Source organism: Elephas maximus, chromosome 8 (genome assembly GCF_024166365.1).
Source record: "Elephas maximus indicus isolate mEleMax1 chromosome 8, mEleMax1 primary haplotype, whole genome shotgun sequence".
Lineage (NCBI taxonomy): Eukaryota > Metazoa > Chordata > Mammalia > Proboscidea > Elephantidae > Elephas > Elephas maximus.
Window position 1 is genome coordinate 115,642,343 of NC_064826.1, and position 18,808 is coordinate 115,661,150.

The following is an 18,808-nucleotide window of genomic DNA, read 5'->3' on the forward strand; positions in this document are numbered from 1 at the left end:
AATTTTGTATTATTTTCTTTCAAGAAACATTTTATAATTAAAAAGCTCAAGATAGTTGCAGCCCTTTCATACTTGAGGACTGTAACAGAGATCTGAACATCTGGCCGGAATAAAAGCATTAGTGGATAGTCTTATGCAACTGTGTTAAACATTTCATAGAGGAAGGATGAGAGAAAATTAATAAAAATGCTGCCAGAGAAGACAGAAAAATCCAGCTAAGGACAGAATACTTGGGTGGAACTTGCACGCATTTCTGCAAACAAGGCTGTCGTAAGGGATTTTCTTAAACCTAGACTCCATGGAACATAAAGACATGCCCTCACCTATTGCCACTGAGTCAATTCTGACTCATAAGGACCTTATAAGACAGAGCAGAACTGCCTCGTAGGGTTTCCAAGGAGCGGCTGATGGATTCAAACTGCTGACCTTTCGGTTAGCAGCCGAGCTCTTAGCCATCGTGCCACCAGGGTCCCTAAAGGCATGCAGAGGATGAAAATATATTTAATGAAAAGTAAAAGAAACAAACTGAATAGTTTAATTTTTTGCCTGTATTTGTTTAATTCCAAATTATATACCATTTTGAGTTATATGAATATTAGTATTTACTTAATTAAGCTGATTAGTTTAATAAAAATATATTTCTGACAAAGCAGAACAGATACTGTCCTCCTAGTTGTGCATGCCATTGGAAAGCCCAATCCATGTGTCTGCAGTCATAAATCACTGGGTCCTATAATTGTAGGATAAGCGTGCATGGTCACAGTAGTGGCATCTGCTATCAGAGCGATGGCAGTGCCCGGCACAGAGCAACCCTAAAGGAAAGAGTATAACTACTCCATTGGGTTTCCAAGGAGTGGCTGGTGGATTCGAACTGTCAACCTTTTGGTTAGTAGCCTGAGCTCTTAACTACTTTACCATGAGGGCACCCTGAATCTGAATAGGAACAAGCCAAACTGATGGAAAGCAATGTAGGAGATGGGGTTACTGTCTGAGGTCTCCAAGCCCATATCTGTGAACCTAAAACCAATACAGCTTTGAGAACTTCTTTTGTAAATTTGGTGGCAAATCTGGACTAGTCAGAAATTAATAGCAGCAAAACCTGACCTAAGCTGATGTAAAAATGTTTTATAGTCTTGACTATGAGCTGCTGCCTCAGACACAGTTGTAGAGGATATTGTGAAATATACAACTTACATACTTTTCCCAAATCCTAAAAAGTCTGAATTCTGGAAAACATGTGGCCCTACTAGTTCATACCAAGGGACTGTGCCCCTGGGCAGGGTGGGCCCTTTGCATGTCAGCTCATGGTACAGTGTCACTTTTACAGAAAGGGACCCTGAGGTCTGAGGAGGGAGCAGTGTGCCCAGGGACCCACAGGCATGAGACCAGGCTGACAACTTCTGTCCTAAGCCTCCGAATGGAGCAAGAGCTTCTCGAAGGTTACCCTTGTTACCTTAGGCTTCTAAAATGAGGAAAACCACATTTATATTTTAGATCTTTCATTTGAAATTTTAGTGCAAAATCCTTGAAAGCATCAAGGCGACTGCTACTCATAATCTATCCCAACATCGTGTCAAAATGTAAAGGGAAAAAAGGCTCTTACCTGAAAAAATAAGTTTCTGCCCTCTCATAATGGCCGGGTGCCATTTTAAGGGGAGGGTAGTTGATGGCCAAAGGCCTCACCATGAATAAGCCCATGGCCAAGGCCACAAAGAGGACGGGTAGCAGCAGGTCTGAGAGCGTGCCTTTCCAGGCCCGGAGAGTGTGGCGAAGCCTCTTCGTCAAGACGGCAGCCATCTGTGAGAGGAGCAGCTGGCTGCTCTGGGCAGGCGGGACCCTCTTGGGAGCCTTGTCTGCAGCAAGAGGAAGATTCAGCAATGCTGAGGAAACCTACCCTTTAAGCAGTTAGCCATAGTAATGCTGCAGGTTCTAACCAAACCCAAACCAAACCCATTGCCATCAAGTCGATTCCAACTAATAGCAACCCTATAGGACAGAGTAGAACCACCCCGTAGGGTTTCCAAGGAGCACCTGGCAGATTCAAACTGCCAGCCTTTCGGTTAGCAGCCATGGTTCTTAACCACTACTTCACCAGCAGGTTCTAACACTCCCCAGAAAATAAAAGCATTCCTATTTATTAAAAGGACCAAACCTGGGCCTCTGTGTGCCTGTTCTAGAAGGGTAAAGTGTGTGATTATAAAATCAAACATCAAGAGCAAAAGTGTCCCACTATGGATTCCACTCCAGTCTTGCATCTGAAGGGAAAGGGACACAAGTGAAAAGATGAGGAGAAAGCCTTTTGTTTATCTTTGTTGGTTAAAATAAAGTCTGATGAATTAGCATCAATTCTAACACACCAAAGCCCAAAAAATATCAGCAAGATTTTCTGTTTTCCCCCAAGCAGATCTTCGGAACAGGGCAGTCCTTCCCCGGGTCCTGCCTCTGTTTCTCTCCTTTTCTCCTCCCTTCTTTCCTCTATGTTTTTAACCTGAGGACCTTCCTGAGAGAGCCCAAGGTTACATCTGGGTGAGGATTTGGGGAAGTGCCATGGCAGGTACCTTCCCTCACGTCTACCCACCCTTTAGTCCCTCCTGCACCTTGCAACCTTCTCTTCTAAGTTGAGGGTGCCATGGGTAACATGAACCCCTGGCACAGCCTTCACCTGACCTTGGGATGTCTCTGGTGTTACAGTCTGTCCCTTAGGGCACCAATCCTCAGCTCTTCACTTCTTCCCTTCCCTACTCCTGTGGGCACACAGCAATTCTGAAAACTGCCCTCAGCCATCAGAGAGAGTAAAAAGTTAAATTCAAAAGTATAAGTTGTGGAGCATCGATCTATTGATTATTATAAGTGACCATTTGGAGGCGCCATAAAAAATCTCTCTACACCTGTTCAAGTTTAAGCCAGCTGCAGCAAAGAAAGCCGTTGAAAACAACCTTTACAGACAATGCGATGAAGAGAAGCTAGGAGCAGAAAGGGAGGCAGACCCAATGAGTACAACCTTAAGCTGTATCTAAAGAGAAGGACATAAGCTTGACTGCTCGGCTATCTCAATAGCTTTTCCCAGGGTGTCTCTTTAAAGTAGTCCACAAAATCCAATATAAAATGTATTAAAAGAAAAGTGGTCTTAGAAAAGAACAGATGTACTAAATTGATTTTACAGTTCACAAACACCAAATTGAAATACAATTAGTAGAAGAGCAGTATCCAAGTTCGAGGAATCAAAGGAAAACATTTTTAAAGAAACTGTCCCATTTTGAAAGACAAATTATTTGTAATAGCATCACAAACAGAGCTTTAGAAGCAGAGTCGGGAGTAAAAATGTGTATCTGAAATAACTCCATTTATCAGATATTTAGTGAGTACTCAGTATGTGGCAGGCACTGGGCTACATGGTTTCTGTCCTTGAAAAATAATCTAAGGGGTAGCCCTAAAAATATAAACAAATAAGCTGATACAGTGTACCCAAAAGTCTACCAAAGGTGGGCATGGCTTAAAACATTGGTAAGAAGGAGTGAGTCCTTGGGATGTTTAGGAGAGAAATCAGAAAGCAGTCACAGTGGTGCGAGGATTAAAGTAAAACCCACAAGATTCAATAGGAGTTTGCAGGTAAACAAGACAATGTGGATGTTTAAAGGACAAACCACAAGATGTAAATAAGCATGGCTTATTCTGTGAATTATTCTCTGCGGAAGAGGGTAGAATACATGTGGTAAGTGGCAGGAGATGAAAGTTCAACGTGGTTCAGAAACCAAGCCATGAAGTGCCTGGACACCCATGGTAAGGATTACAGATTCTGTACCAGGTTGAAGAGTTTTAAGCCAGGAGTCATGCGACTAGACATAAGTGTTATAATGCAAAGTCATCCTTTACTGCATGACTGGATCTCTAATGAGGGTGGGTGGGATGTTATATGATTAAAACTAAAACCTGTTGCTGTCGAGTCGATTCTGACTCATAGCAACCCTATAGGACAGAATAGAACTGGCCCCATAGGGTTTTCAAGGAGTATCTGGTGGATTCAAACTGCTGACCTTTTGGTTAGCAACTGAGCTCTTAACCATTGTGCCACCAGGGCTCCAATGTGATTAAAACAGTGGTTTATAAATCAGGCTACATATCAGATTCATCTAGGGTACTTTTAAAAAATGCAGATTTCCAGGTCTCACCTCAGGCAGAATCAAAACTGCCAGGGCCACAAGGCTAAAAGTGTGCATTTTTTTTAACTTGTTATTATTTTGTTATTGTAAAAATATAGATAATACAGCAACTGGCAATTCAATTCAGTGACACGTATAATTCAGTGACATCAATTATATCAATCATGTTGTACAACCATCACCAATATCTGTAAATTTTCCATCACCATAGACAGAAACTCAATGATTCCTAAACAATAAACCAAAAAAAAAAAAAAAAACTGTTGCCATTGAGTCGATTCCAACTCATAGAGACCCTATAGGACAGAGTAGAACTGCCCCATAGAGTTCCCAAGGAGCACCTGGTGGATTTGATCTGCTGACCCTTTGGTTAGCAGCCGTAGCACTTAACCACCATACCACCAGGGTTTTCTCTAAACAATAAGTCCCCCATTCTCCCTCCCTCTTACCCTTGGTCAACCACAAAACCCATTGCTGTCAAGTTGATTCCGATTCACAGTGACCATATAGGACAGGGTAGAACTGCCACATAGGGTTTCCAAGGAGAGGCTGGTGGATTTGAATTGCCAACCTTTTGGTTAGCAGCCCAGTTCTTAACCACTGTGCCATCAGGGCTCCCCATCCCTGGTAACCACTATTAAAGTTAGATCTCTAAGCATTTGTCTATTCTAGGTATTTCATATCAGTGAGATCATACAATATTTGTCCTTTAGTGATTGATTTATTTCACTCAGTGTAATGTTTTCAAGGTTCATTCCCATTGTAGCATACATTTTTAATAACTTTGTAGGAGATTCTGATGCTCAGCTGAGTTATGAGGTCACTGAATTAATGCCATTACCAATGGTAATTTATGTAGGACTCTCACAAAGCAATTATTAAATCAGCATATACACAGATTTGAGTGCTAGAAAGGATTTATTATTGAATTACATTATAATCATATATGTATGTGTGTGTATATATATGTATATGCATATGCACTCATATATATATGTACATAGATGTGCGTGGTATATATATACATACACTTCTTGATAATTTTGTGAGTTTATAATAATGCAATTTATATGATTATGCATTGAGATCTATTAGGATAATTAGGGGAATTATCTAACTCAAGGTAAAATAATTGAGATGTTGTTGGTTTTCAGCTCCTTGATTTTCATAAGTAATTATTGAGGTAATTACTTGATTTCTTCACTAGCGTTTGGCCATGGTGCTCTTTCCCTAGTAGAGTAGATTGCCTTGTTGTCCTTAGGTTCAAGAGGAATTGAAAAGGTCATTTGTAGGTCCCATGGCTTATGATCTCACCATGCCTCTTCTTACTGCCTACCAGAAGCCACAAGATGGGTTGACACAGTGAACAATAAGCTCAAGCATAACAGCAATTGTGAGGATGACTCAGGACTGGGCAGTGTTTCATTCTGTTGCACATAGAGTTAGTATGAGTCGGAACTGACTTCACAGCACCTAACAATAACAACAACCAGAAGCCACAGACCACAAATTAGCCTTTAAGTAGCATCTTTTGGCATTCATATTTAGCTACCCACACTTAGATGTCTGTCAAACTATGCACCTTCTCATATATGTGTACAGTAAGCAAATTGTTGTAAATACCTGTTCATGTAAAAAAAATAGGTTTTTGTCTATGCAGCCAAATGATACAAAATGGAAATAGGACATGGCAACATGGTTGTTGGATTTCCACTTAGTAAATTTGCCCTGGTGATGGAGTGGGATTAGGAGCAGTGTCAGAGGGTGGCAGTTTATGTGTCCCTGGTTTTGCTCACACAGAATCATCATGAAAGTCACTGTGGGATAAGGGAAGTTCAACCAAATACACTTAGATTTGAATCAGTTTTGACCACAAACGTACTGTGTGACTTCTGGAAAATTACTTAACCTATCTGCATGTCATTTCCTTAGTTGTAAAATGGAAACATAATATTTTCCTTCTAGGTAATGAGAATTATTATTACCACACTTATTGAACTACCAGAACAGATATAACTTTGACCTCCAGTCATAGAAAATGCCAATCAAACAGCCCCACTAAGTCTATGGGGAAAGGTGTTTCTCGTATTAAGAAGAAAAAAATTTTCTCCACCTTAATTGAACGTAAATGAGAAAAATAAAGGGCTAAGATAGTATATGGTTATGACTCACCCACCAATCAAATATTCATGGTTAAACTCATAAAACTATTCACATGCATAATTTAACATACAAAATTAAATTTCTGGACCAAATTGCTATGAATTATCTTATCTGACTTGGGAATGCAATTATATTCAAGGACTTCAATTACATCCATAATTATACATTCCTATGTACCCTCACCATCACATTGCTTAGGGAAATGTCCAAAGATTCATTTTTCAGGTAGCTTAAATTCTTCAACATCAACACCTATTGAGGAACAACTTCAAAGGTCAAAGTCTCAGCACATACCTCAGAATATGATCTGTCCATTACTGAACCCATCCAAATGTTCTAGAAATAAACCATTGCAAATGTAATGCTTTCAAATCAGTAAAAAAAAAAAAAAAAAAGAGAAACATCCCCAAAGAAAAATAGGCAAACAGCATGCATGAATATGCAATTCATTAAAAAAGGACTACAGAATTGTCACTATATTAATATTGCAAAATGAAACAATGATAAGACTTGTTTTTTACGTCACGGATATGGTAAAGACTAAAAAAAAAAAAAAAACTGTGTTAATACCTAACATTATTGAAGTTTTCAAGAAAATAGACTTTCTCATACCCTGCTGATGGAAGAAAAGATGAGCACAGTCTTTCTGTGGGAAACAAATAGGGATAATCCTTGATTCACTAAATCCAATTCAAGAGTCATATGTAGAAATTCATCAAATATATCAAACAAGGTGGCTTGCTACACTTAGTTTAAAGAAAATAGCAGCAAGAATTTAGAAGCAATTTAAATGTTTAACAAGTGGTAATTGTTGTTATGTGCCGTCAGGTTAGTTCCAACTCACAGCAACACTTTGTACCACAGAATGAAATATTGCCCGGTCCTGCGCCATGCTTACAATCAACATTATGCTTGACCCCTTTGTTGCAGCCACTGTGTCAATCCATCTCTTTGAGGGTCTTCCTCTTTTCCATTGACCCTGTACTTTAACAAGCATGATGTCCTTCTCTGGGGCCTGATCCCTCCTGACAACATGTCCAAAGTATGTAAGATGCAGTCTCGCCATCCTTGTTTCTAAGGGGTATTCTGGTTGTACTTCTTCCAAGGCAGATTTGTTCATTCTTTTGGCAGTCCATGGTATATTCAGTATTCCTCGCCAACACCACAATTCAAAGGTGTCAATTCTTCTTAAAAAAAAAAAAAAAAAAAAAATTCTTCTTAGGGCTTCCTTATTCATTGTCCAGCTTTCACATGTATATGATGCGATTGAAAATACCATGGCTTGGGTCAGGCGCATCTTGGTCTTCAAGGTGGCATTTTTGCTTTTCAAAACTTTAAAGAGGTCCTTTGCAGCAGATTTGCCCAACGCAATCAATGCAGCTTCTGATATCTTGACTGCTGTTTCCATGGCTGTTGATTGTGGATCCAAGTAAAAAGAAATCCTCGACAAATTCAATCTTTTCTCCATTTATCATGATGTTGCTTATCGGTCCAGTTGTGAGGATTTTTGTTTTCTTTATGTTAAGATGTAATCCATACTGAAAGCTGTGGTCTTTGATCTTCATTAGTAAGTGCTTCAAGTCCTCTTCACTTGCAGCCAGAAAGGTTGTGTTATCTGTATAATGCAGGTCATTAATGAGTCTTCTGCCAATCCTGACGCCCCATTCTTCTTCATATAGTCCAGCTTCTTGGATTGTTTGTTCACCATATAGATTGAATAGGTATGGCGAAAGGATACAACCCCGACACAGACCTTTCCTATCTTTAAACAACTCAGTATCCCCTTGTTCTGTTCAAACAACTGCCTCTTGATCAATGTACAGGTTCCTCATTAACACAATTAAGTGTTCTGGAATTTCCATTCTCTGCAATGTTATCCATAATTTGTTATGATCCACACAGTCCAATGCCTTTGCATAGTCCATAAAACACAGGCAAACATCTTTCCCGTGTTCCCTGCTTTCAGCCAGGATCCATCTGACACCAGCAATGATATCCCTGGTTCCACATCCTCTTCTTTAACCAGCCTGAACTTCTGGCAGTTCCCTGTCGATATACTGCTGCAGTCATTTTTGAATGATCTTCAGCAAAATTTTGCTTGCATGTGATATTAATGATATTGTTCTATAATTTCCGCGTTCGGCTGAATTGCCTTTCTTGGGAATAGGCATAAATATAAATCCCTTCCAGTTGGTTGGCCAGGTGGCTGTCTTCCAAATTTCTTGGCATAGACGAGTGTGAGCACTTCCAGTACTGCATCCGTTTGTTGAAACATCTCAATTGATACTCCATTAATTCTTGGAGACTTGTCTTTTAACAATGCCTTCCGTGCAGCTTGGACTTCTTCCTTCAGTACCATCAGTTCCTGATCGTATGCTACCTCTTGAAATGGTTGAACACTGACTAATTCTTTTTGGTATAATGACTGTGTATTCTTTCCATCTTCTTTTGAAGCTTCCTGCATTGTTTAATATTTTCCCCATAGAACCTTTCACTATTGCAAATCGAGGCTTGAATTTTTATTTCAGCTCTTTCAGCTTGAGAAATCCCAAGCGTGTTCTTCTCTTTTGGTTTCCTATCTCCAGCTCTTTGCACATGTTATTATATACTTTACTCTGTCTTCTCCAGCTACCCTTTGAAATCTTTTGTTCAGTTCTTTTACGTCATCATTTCTTCCTTTTGCTTTAGGTGCTCAAAGTTCAAAAGCATTTTAGAGTCTCCTCTGACATCCATCTTGGCCTTTTCTTTCTTTCCTGTCTTTTCAATGACCTCTTGCTTTCTTCATGTATTATGTCCTTGATGTCATTCCACAATTTGTCTGGTCTTCAGTTATTAGTGTTCAACGGGTCAAATCTATTCTTGAGATGGTCTCCAAATTCAGGTGGGATCTACTCAAGGTTGTACTTTGGCTCTCAGGGACTTGTTCTAATTTTCTTCGACTTCAACTTGAACTTACATAGCAGCAGTTGATGACCTGTTCCGATGACAGTCCCTGGTCTTGTTCTGACTGATGATATTGAGCTTTTCCATCATCTCTTTCCACAGATGTAGTTGATTTGATTCCTGTGTATTTCATCTGGTGAGGTCCATGTGTATAGTCACTGTTTATGTTGGTAAAAAAAAGGTATTTGCAGTGAAGAAGTCCTTGGTCTTGTAAAATTCTACCGTTCAATCTCCAGCATTGTTTCTATCACCAAGGCCATATTTTCCAACTACCAATCCATCTTCTTTGTTGCCAACTTTCACATTCCAATCACCAGTAATTATCCATGCATCTTGATTACATATTCCATCAATTTCAGACTGCGGAAGCTGGTAAAAATCTTCAATTTTCCTCCTCTTTTGCCTTAGTGGTTGGTGCATAAGTTGAATGATCATCATGTCTGTCAGTTTGTCGTTCTTTGGTGGCTGGCACGTTGCTGTGATGCTGGAAGCTATGCCATGGGTATTCTGATAGCAGCAGGGTCACCCATGGAGGACAGGTTTCAGCTGAGCTTCAGACTAAGACATACTAGGAAGAAGGACCTGGCAGGGAAAACCTTATGAATACAGTGGAACATTGTGTGATATAGTGCTGGAAGATGAGCCCCCCAGGTTGGAAGGCACTCAAAAGATGACTCGGGAAGAGCTGCCTCCTCAAAGTAGAGTCGACCTTAATGATGTAGATGGAGTAAAGCTTTCAGGACCTTCATTTGCTGATGTGGCACAACTCAAAATGAGAAGAAACAGCTACAAACATCCATCAATAATCAGAACCTGGAACGTATGGAGTATGAATCTACGAAAATTGGAAATCGTCAAAAATGGAATGGAATACACAAACATCAATATCCTAGGCATTAATGAGCTGAAATGGACTGGTATTGGCCATTTTTAATTGGACAATCATATAGTCTACTATGCTGGGAATGACAGCTTGAAGAGGAATGGTGTTTTCATCGTCAAAAAGAACATTTCAAGATCTATCCTGAAGTACAGCACTGTCAGTGATAGGATAATATCCATAAGTGAGAGTTAGTTGAAGAAATTATAATTCAACCATACAGTGGACTGTACTGATCTATTTAAGGTAATAAAATGAATTAACACTCATTGATGTGAAGAATGTTTACTACAGCTTGGAAGTGAATAAAGCAATTTAAAATGGAAAAAAAAAAAAAAAGAACAACGGGTGGCTCAGTCAAATGGTTCAGCGAGAGAACATGTTCCAAATATTAACAACACATATTAACCAAAAATAAAAGGAAGCCTTAAAACATTAATATGTAATGGTGGGAAAATATTGATATCAGATTTTAAAAGTCTGTTACAAAATAACACATAGAGAATGAACTTCATTTACTAAATAATACATTAAACTGGAAAAATAATATTTTTGTATAAATTTAATTAGAGCTTTCCATTATGAAATGATTTCTAGACTATATGCTATTTTGCAGTGTGTTCTTTCTAATCCAAAAAGTTAAGATAGTATAAGCATTTTCAACCTATTTAAAGGTTTATACTTTATTTGGATAGTGGGATCGTGACTATTTTAATTCCTTTCATAATTTACTGGGTTTTCTGCAATGAATATTTATTCATCTTGCAAGCAATAACTATTTTGTAAAGACTGCATATTTATTTAAGAAACGAAACACCATTTCATGAAATAGAAACACTGTAATTCTGTGTTCATTAAGTTACAGAATTTTAGGGCTAACGGGGGTCTTAAAAATAATACAGTTTTTTATTATTAAAAATAATAAAGTTATTCATAACCTTTCACTTATGAATAAAGAAATCAAGTTCAGAAGAGGTTGTGCAGTAAGTTAAATTTGGGAGAATGAAATAATTTGTGCACTGACTATGTGCAAGTACTATGCTAGGCCCTTGAGATACCCATTTGGATAAAGTCCTCAAGGAGCTATTGGTCTTTATAATAGAGTCAAACATGCAAACAAACATGCTAATCAAACATGATTAACAGTGGAATGTATAAAATGGTGGGTTAGAGAACACTTCCCAAAGGAGGTCACTAATGCCCAGAGAGTCAAAAAATAAAAAGTTGCTCACAGACATGTTGTGAGGGTGACTGGTAACTTGCCCAGGTGGTGTAAGTTGTTAGTGTCAATGCTGGGGCTGCATCCCTAGTTCCTTGAATGTCACGTCACTGCCTTTTCAAGGAAGGTTAATCAAAGAAGTTTCAGCAACCTTTAAATTATTCAAAAAATGTGTCTGCATGGAAGGGATGACCCTATTCTAAAGTGAAATCCTAATTTGATGCTTTTAACATTTTGGCTATTACAATCATAGTGCTTTTCAAAGAACCAAATCAATGAAACATCGGTTATACAGCAGTTGGAAACTTAGGTGGCATGACATGTAGAAATGACCAAACAGAACTGTGATTTTGTCCTGTAGTCTTAAGAGAAATAAATACAACTGCTCACAACATTAACTGCTCTATTTAAGAGGAGGAAATGAAATTTATGGGATTGAGGAGGAGGAGGCAGTTGAGGTAGCCAGTTCAGGCTGTCATACTCAAATCTCCTTGGCTCCAGCAGAGGTGAATGTCGAGGCAAGATTGAAGAAGTCCTCAAGAGCACATGTGGAGGTTTATCTTTAGCTTTCTGAAGATATATATGCTAATAAAGGTTGCTCAGAGATACTCTGGTCTGAGTTATACAGGTTGTTCCATTACTACCTTTGAGGCAAGGACTACACTTAACATGAGTGAAGCACATCCTTGTCAAGTATTTCACATGAAAATGATATTCCAGTTCAAGAGATGAGGATTAGAACTGTTTCTCACCAGCTTCAAGAGCTTTCTCTGGCAACCCCGACTTGCATGGCTGCAAGAATTATGGCTCCACACACTTCCCAGACTTCCCACTGCCCCTGGCAGAAGTTGCTGCTTTCTGGTATCTGCCATCAGCATTTATCTTCCCCAGTCTAGTCCAGTACACTTTGCTTTGGCAGGCTGTTTTCTGAAAAGCTCCCTGCTGGTATCTCTCTGCTGGTGTTAGCTAACGTAGAAAACAAACCTTCTTTGGTATGTATAATTGGCAGCAGTCATGTTCCCTCCCCACCTTGCTTTCAGGGGAAGCAGTTTTCGAAGTTCAAGGAAATGAAAACGAAGACAGCACTCTGGGTTTAACACCCTGGTTAAACCTGGTAGACACGTACAGAACTTGGAATAGCTCTTTGAAAAGGCAGAGAGTTATGGCAGCCCAGCACAGGAGGGGCTGTGAAAACAGGATTGTCTTAAGGAGTGAGTGGCTGCAGACCCTTCAAATTAGTTAGTGCTGAAATTACTTTCCATCATCAGAATAAGTAGCAATTAGGAGTGAAATACAGAGGATAAATTGTGGCAGAAAAAAAAAAAAAGTATTTCATATAAAGTGGTACTGACAAACCATAGAGCTGAGAATTTAAATGCAATCTCTGATCTCACATGGGGCTGATAAGTCTTATTAAAAAGGGAGAAGACATGGTATGGCCAAGTGTTATACAAAGGAAACAACAAACTTTCCCAGGTTTACTCAGAATTAAGTATTTGTGTAAGGATTTGTGATCTTTCACATGAACTTTGAACTTGAAGAGACTCTAATATGGTGTTTTTCATCATGATCACAATCACTTAGATCAAAGGTACCTGGGTACTTGTTAAAAAATGCCAATACCTAAGTCTTCTGAATCAAAATTAGAAGTTGGACCTAAGAATCTGCCATTTAATAAGTACCAAATAAACAAACAAACCTGATGCTCTCGAGTCGACAGAGTAGAACCATCCCACAGGATTTCCAAGGAGTGGCTGGTGGATTTGAGTTGCCAGGCTTTTGGTGAGCAGCCAAGCTCTTACCTACTGTACCACCAGGGCTTCATAAAAGTACCCAGGCAATTTTAAGTCTTTTTTGAAAAGATCCCTCTTGAAACAGCAGCCAGGGCCTGACAGTTCAGTGTAACGGGTGCTGTGAGGCTGAGAATTCTATAAGTGGGATGGGGCATATGGCGTGCTCCTCCACAGGCCAGATCTGTGCCAATGGCCTGTGGACACTGGAAGTCATAGAGGTGAACCCAGGTGAGGTCATATGGTCACAACCTGCTACCTCATGCAGGGCCACAGGTACACTTACATCTAGTCAGTTGGGCAAGAAATATGCACTGGATGCTTACTAAGAAAAGGCACTGCTTTAGGTACTAGGAATATGGCAATAAATACATAAAATAGGCACAAGCCCTGCCATTTGGGACTTACCGTATTTTAATGGGTACAGATGTTAAACAAGTACAATGAATTCTGTAAATACAATCTGTCATAGATGCTGTGAAGGAAGAGAGGGCAGTACCATGAGCACAGATAGGGTGTCCAACTTTGTATGTGGAGTCGGTGAAGACTTCTTTGCAGAACTCCTCCATACACTAAGGAATGAATAGGGATGAGCTCAGAGAAGCAGGAAAGGGAGAGGGCACTAGAGGCAGGGTGAGAGCTGTTGCAAAGGCTCTCAGTCAAGAAGGAGCTTAGTGTGCTCAGAAACCAAAATGAGTCAGTTTGGCTGTAGCACAGAAAAAGTAGACAGGACCCAGACCATATATCATCTTACCGGTTCATTGGGGGGGTTGGGATTTGGGCCTTTATCCTAAGAAAAATCAAAGACCAAAAACCATTAAATATTTTTTAAGTGGAAGAAGATGATCAAATACACGTATCTTTAAAAGAAACTGTCTTGTCAGCAGGTGGGAGAGGGTTGACCTGGGAGACACAGATTTCTGGGCAGCACTGAGGGCACTGTTACTGAAAATCTAACACACATCCTCCAAACACTAGATGATTAAAATGCTGAACCTGTTGAAAGAAAACAACATCTGTGCAAATAAGTCATTGAAATCAGCATTGTCAAGCCTATGAAAGAAGCACCTATTAAGAGTTGGAGGAACATGGAAAAGAGGGTAAGTAACACTGCTCAGGAAAGCTAAGAGTGGCTTCCAGAAGAGGTGATGTCTGAACCAAGGTTAGAAGAATGCTCTGGATGGTACTAGTACCCACGTGGGCCAGCTTTTATCCTAGTTCCAATAGAGTCCCATAGACATACAGAGTGCTAGAACTACTAAGTGCTTAGAAATCAGCCTCTGACTCTTAGGTTCAGCGGGGAAATGACTTACCCAGCACACTGCTGGAAAGCAATGAAGAGAGAGTACAGACCAGAATTTCTGATTCTAAATAGATCCCCCTTCTACCGCCACACCAAAGCAGTGGTTCTCAAAGTATAGTCCCTGGACCAGCAGCATCAGCATCACCTGGGCGCTTGTTAGAAATACAAGTTCTCAGGTCTCATCCTAGACCTGACAAACCAACAATTTTGGGGTGCCCAGCATCTGGATTTTAACAATCTCCAGGTCATTCTCACATGAGATCTCTAAATTTTGCAAGAAGCCAACTAGTTAATCCAGTCATGTATGCATATTGCAAATATGATCGTAAACACTAGCTATGGGGTCTTGGAAAAGACTTTGTCAAAAAGAAAGAATCCAGACTGAAACAGCAAGTTTTGTGCCTGGATAGCAGCCTCTAAACCTCAGTCTCTTCATCCAAATAATAGAAATGGGAACGCCTGCTTCCAAACTGGCTGTCAGAAGTGAGCGAGAAAATGCACATAAAGTCCCCGTCACAGGGTCCGATACATCCAGGCATCTAATAAATAGATTGTTCCGTGCCCCATGAAGCAGTGGCCTCCACATACGGCATCACAAGGATGAATGTACAGTTCAGAGTTTAGTCTTCACAAACCATTTCTATGGAACTGCTACAGTCCTGATAATTAAAAAGCATACACATTATATTTTCTTTTACCTGCATCCATCCATGCAAGAAGTAACTTATTTAAGAGCTAGCCCCTTGGAAGGTAGTTTCTGAAGACGCACAGTTATACAGAAAGGAGTGCTTACAGGTAGGCACAACAGGGAGGAGGAATCACTAACAAAAGAGCCCTCATTGAGGACACCAATAGAAGGAAGCTTTTTGTAAATGATTATTTTAAGAAATTATGTTTCTCTAGTGTAGATCACTCAAAAACAAGAAAAAAAGGAATGACGGAAAACACTTTTTGTAGAAGACATGAATATGCCCCCTCTCCGAAATTCTGAACTAGCATTTTGATGAAGTTATCTACTAAGGAATATAAATTTGACTCTGGTAGAGGCTTTACATGGAGTTTTACGTGAGGATTTTGCAGAATGTAATAAAACCGGCAAATGCAGCAATCTCATACCAAATTTGTTTTAACACATCGTGGACTCAGTTCTTATTTAATAATGAAATGTTGAGAGAGATTCTTAAATGATGTATTTTCCAGTCCCATAATTTGAATGATAAATAAAATTACATTTTCATATCATATTTTACAGTGGTAATGGGAAACATAATTTTCCTTTCCTTGGTGTTTTTCTTAAATTAAAAACACCACTCTTTTTCACATAACATTAGTTTTTATTGCACATGTTTCATTTGTAACATATTTACATGAATTTCCATAATGTTCCCCAAATTCAGCCCATGAAATTATCATTTTTCAAAGCAGATGTATGGTCAATAATGAAGAGAATATATACAGACAATACAGCTTTGGTGGAAACTGCATAAACTCTCAGTGATGACAAAATGTTTATGTGAAGCTAACAGTCATATCTTCTTTAACTTCACTCGTACCTATGAAAACATTAATTAATTTATCTTAAAAGAAATGAAAGATCAGGAATTAAAACTTTCGGTACAATGCCAACAGCTAAAATAGAAAATAATACATATGTCCTTTTAAAATAAAAGTATTCTATAAAAAGGAACATAGAGTACTGCCTTTGCTGCATCCTGTAAGTTTTGATATGTTGTGATTTCATTTTCATTTGACTCTGTGAAATTTGCCATTTCGCTTTTCATTTCTTCCTTGACCCATTCGTAGTTTAATAGTGTTTTGTTTAATTTGCATATGTTTGTGTATTTTCCAGGGTTTTTTTTCCCCCCGTTACTGATTTCTAGCTTCACTCCACTGTGGCCAGAGAAAATGCTTTGTACAATTTCAATCTTTTTACATTTATTAAGACTTGCTTTGTGACATAACATGTGGTCTACCGTGGAGAATGACCCATGTGCACTGGAGTAGAATGTATATTGTGTTGTTGTTGGGTGAAGTGTCTGTTAATAGTGTCATTCAAGTGTCTGTTTCCTTGTTGATCTCTTTTCTAGATGCCGTGTCTAATATTTCTAGTGGTATATTGAAGTCTACAGCTATTATTGTTGTTGTTAGGTACAGTTGAGCTGGTTCTGATTCATAGTGACCCTATGTACAACAGAATGAAACAGTGCTCAGTCCTGTGCCATCCTTACAATCATTGATATGCTTAAACCCATCCTTGCAGCCATCGTGCCAATCCATCTTCTTGAAGGCCTTCCTCTCTATTGCTGACCCTCTACCTTACCAAGCATGATGCCCTTCTCCTGGTTCCTCTTGATAACATGTACAAAATATGTGAGGCCATGTCTCAACATCCTTGCTTCTAAGGAGCATTCTGGCTGTACATCTTCCAAGACACTTATTAATTTTTCTGGGAGTCCGTGGTATACTAAATATTCTTCGTCAACACTATAATTCAAAGGCATCAGTTCTTCTTCAATCTTCCTTATTCATTGTCCAGCTTTTGCAATGTATATGAGGCGATTGAAAATACCATGGCTTGGGACAGGCACACTTTAGTCCTCAAAGTGACATCTTTGCTTTAAAACACTTTAAAGAGGTCTTTCGCAGCAGATTTGTTCAATGCAATATGCCATTTGATTTCTGGACTGCTGCTTCTATGCGCGTTGATTATGGATTCAAGTAAAATGAAATCTTTGGCAACTTCTGTATTTTCTCCACTTATCAAGATGTTGCTTATTGGTCCAGTTGTGAGGATTTTTGTTTTATGTTGAGGTGTAATCCATACTGAAGGGTGTGATCTTTGATCTTCATCAGTAAGTACTTCAAGCCCTCTTCACTTTCAGCAAGCAAGGTTGTGTCATCTGCATATTACAGGTTATTAATAAGTATTCCTCCAATCCTGATGACCCATTCTTCTACATATTGTCCAGCTTTTCAAGTTATTTGTTCAGCATACATATTGAATAAGTATAGTGAAAGCATACAACCTTGATGCACACCTTTCCTGATCTTAAACCACAAATTATCTTTGTTCTGTTTGAACAACTGCTTCTTGGTCTATGTACAGGTTCCTCATAAGCACAATTCAGTGTTCTGGAATTCCTAATCTTCACAATGTTATCCATAATTTGTTGTGATCCACTCAGTTGAATGCCTTTGCACAGTCAATAAAACACAGGTAAACATCTTTCTGCTATTTTCTACTTTCAGCCAAAATCCATCTGACATCAGCAGTGATATCCCTCATTCCATGTTCTCTTCTGAATCTGGCTTGAATTTCTGGCAATTCTCTGTTGATGTACTTCTGCAACCATTTTTGAATTATCTTCAGCAAAATGTTACTTTGCCTGATATTAACTAGTGACTCTGTGTATTCCTTCCATCTTCCTTTCAATATTTTGCTCATAGAATCCTTCAATATTGGAAGTCGAGGCTTAAATGTTTTCTTTAGTTTTTTCAGTTTTTGAGAAATGCTGAGCATTTTCTTTCCTTTTGGTTTTCTAACTCCTGATCTTTGCACATTTCATTATCATATTTTTTCTTCTTCAGCTGCCCTTTGAAGTCTTCTGTCTAGCTCTTTTACATCATCATTTCTTCCATTCGCTTTACCCACTCTACATTCAAAAGCAAGTATCAGTGTCCTCTGACATCCATTTTGTTCTTTTCTTTCTTTCCTGTCTTCTTAATGATCTTTTGCTTTCTTCATGTATAATGTCCTTGATGTCATCGTACATCTCATCTGGTATTCAGTCATTAGTGTCCAGTGTGTCAAGTCTGTTCTTGAGATGGCCTCTAAATTAAGGTAGGATATACTCAAGGTCATATTCTGGTTCTCATGGATTTGTTTTAATTTTCTTCAACTTCAACTTTAACATATATATGAGCAATTGATTGTCTGTTCCACAATTGGTTCCTGACCTTGTTCTAAGTGATACTGAGCTTCTCTGTTGTCTCTTTCCATAGATGTAGTTGATTTGATTCCTGTGTATTCTATCCGGGGAGGTCCATTGTATAGTCACTGTTTATGTTGGTGAAAAAAAGTATTTAAAATGAAGAAGTCAAATGTAGAACAAAAGTCTAACTCAAAAAGAAAAACGAGACTTGCTGGCCTGACAGAGACTGGAGAAACTCTGAAAGTATGGGCCCCAGACATCGTTTCAGCTCAGTAATGAGGTCACTCCTGAGGTTCACCCTTCAGCCAAAGATTGACCAGGCCCATGGAACAAAACAAGACTAAAGGGGCACACCAGCCCTGGGGAAGGGACTGGAAGGCAGGAGGGAACAAGAAAGCTGGTAATAGGGAACACAGGG

At 39.1% G+C, this 18,808-nt stretch overlaps 1 protein-coding gene across 1 annotated transcript in view; it reads right to left on the reverse strand.

Annotated features, from left to right (window-relative positions):
• ABCA13 (ATP binding cassette subfamily A member 13) overlaps positions 1-18,808 on the reverse strand; it is a 570,776-nt gene that overhangs the window by 181,819 nt on the left and 370,149 nt on the right. The window contains 1 exon segment of the mRNA XM_049894281.1: positions 1,604-1,837. Within this exon segment, the coding sequence (XP_049750238.1) occupies positions 1,604-1,837 (234 nt within the window).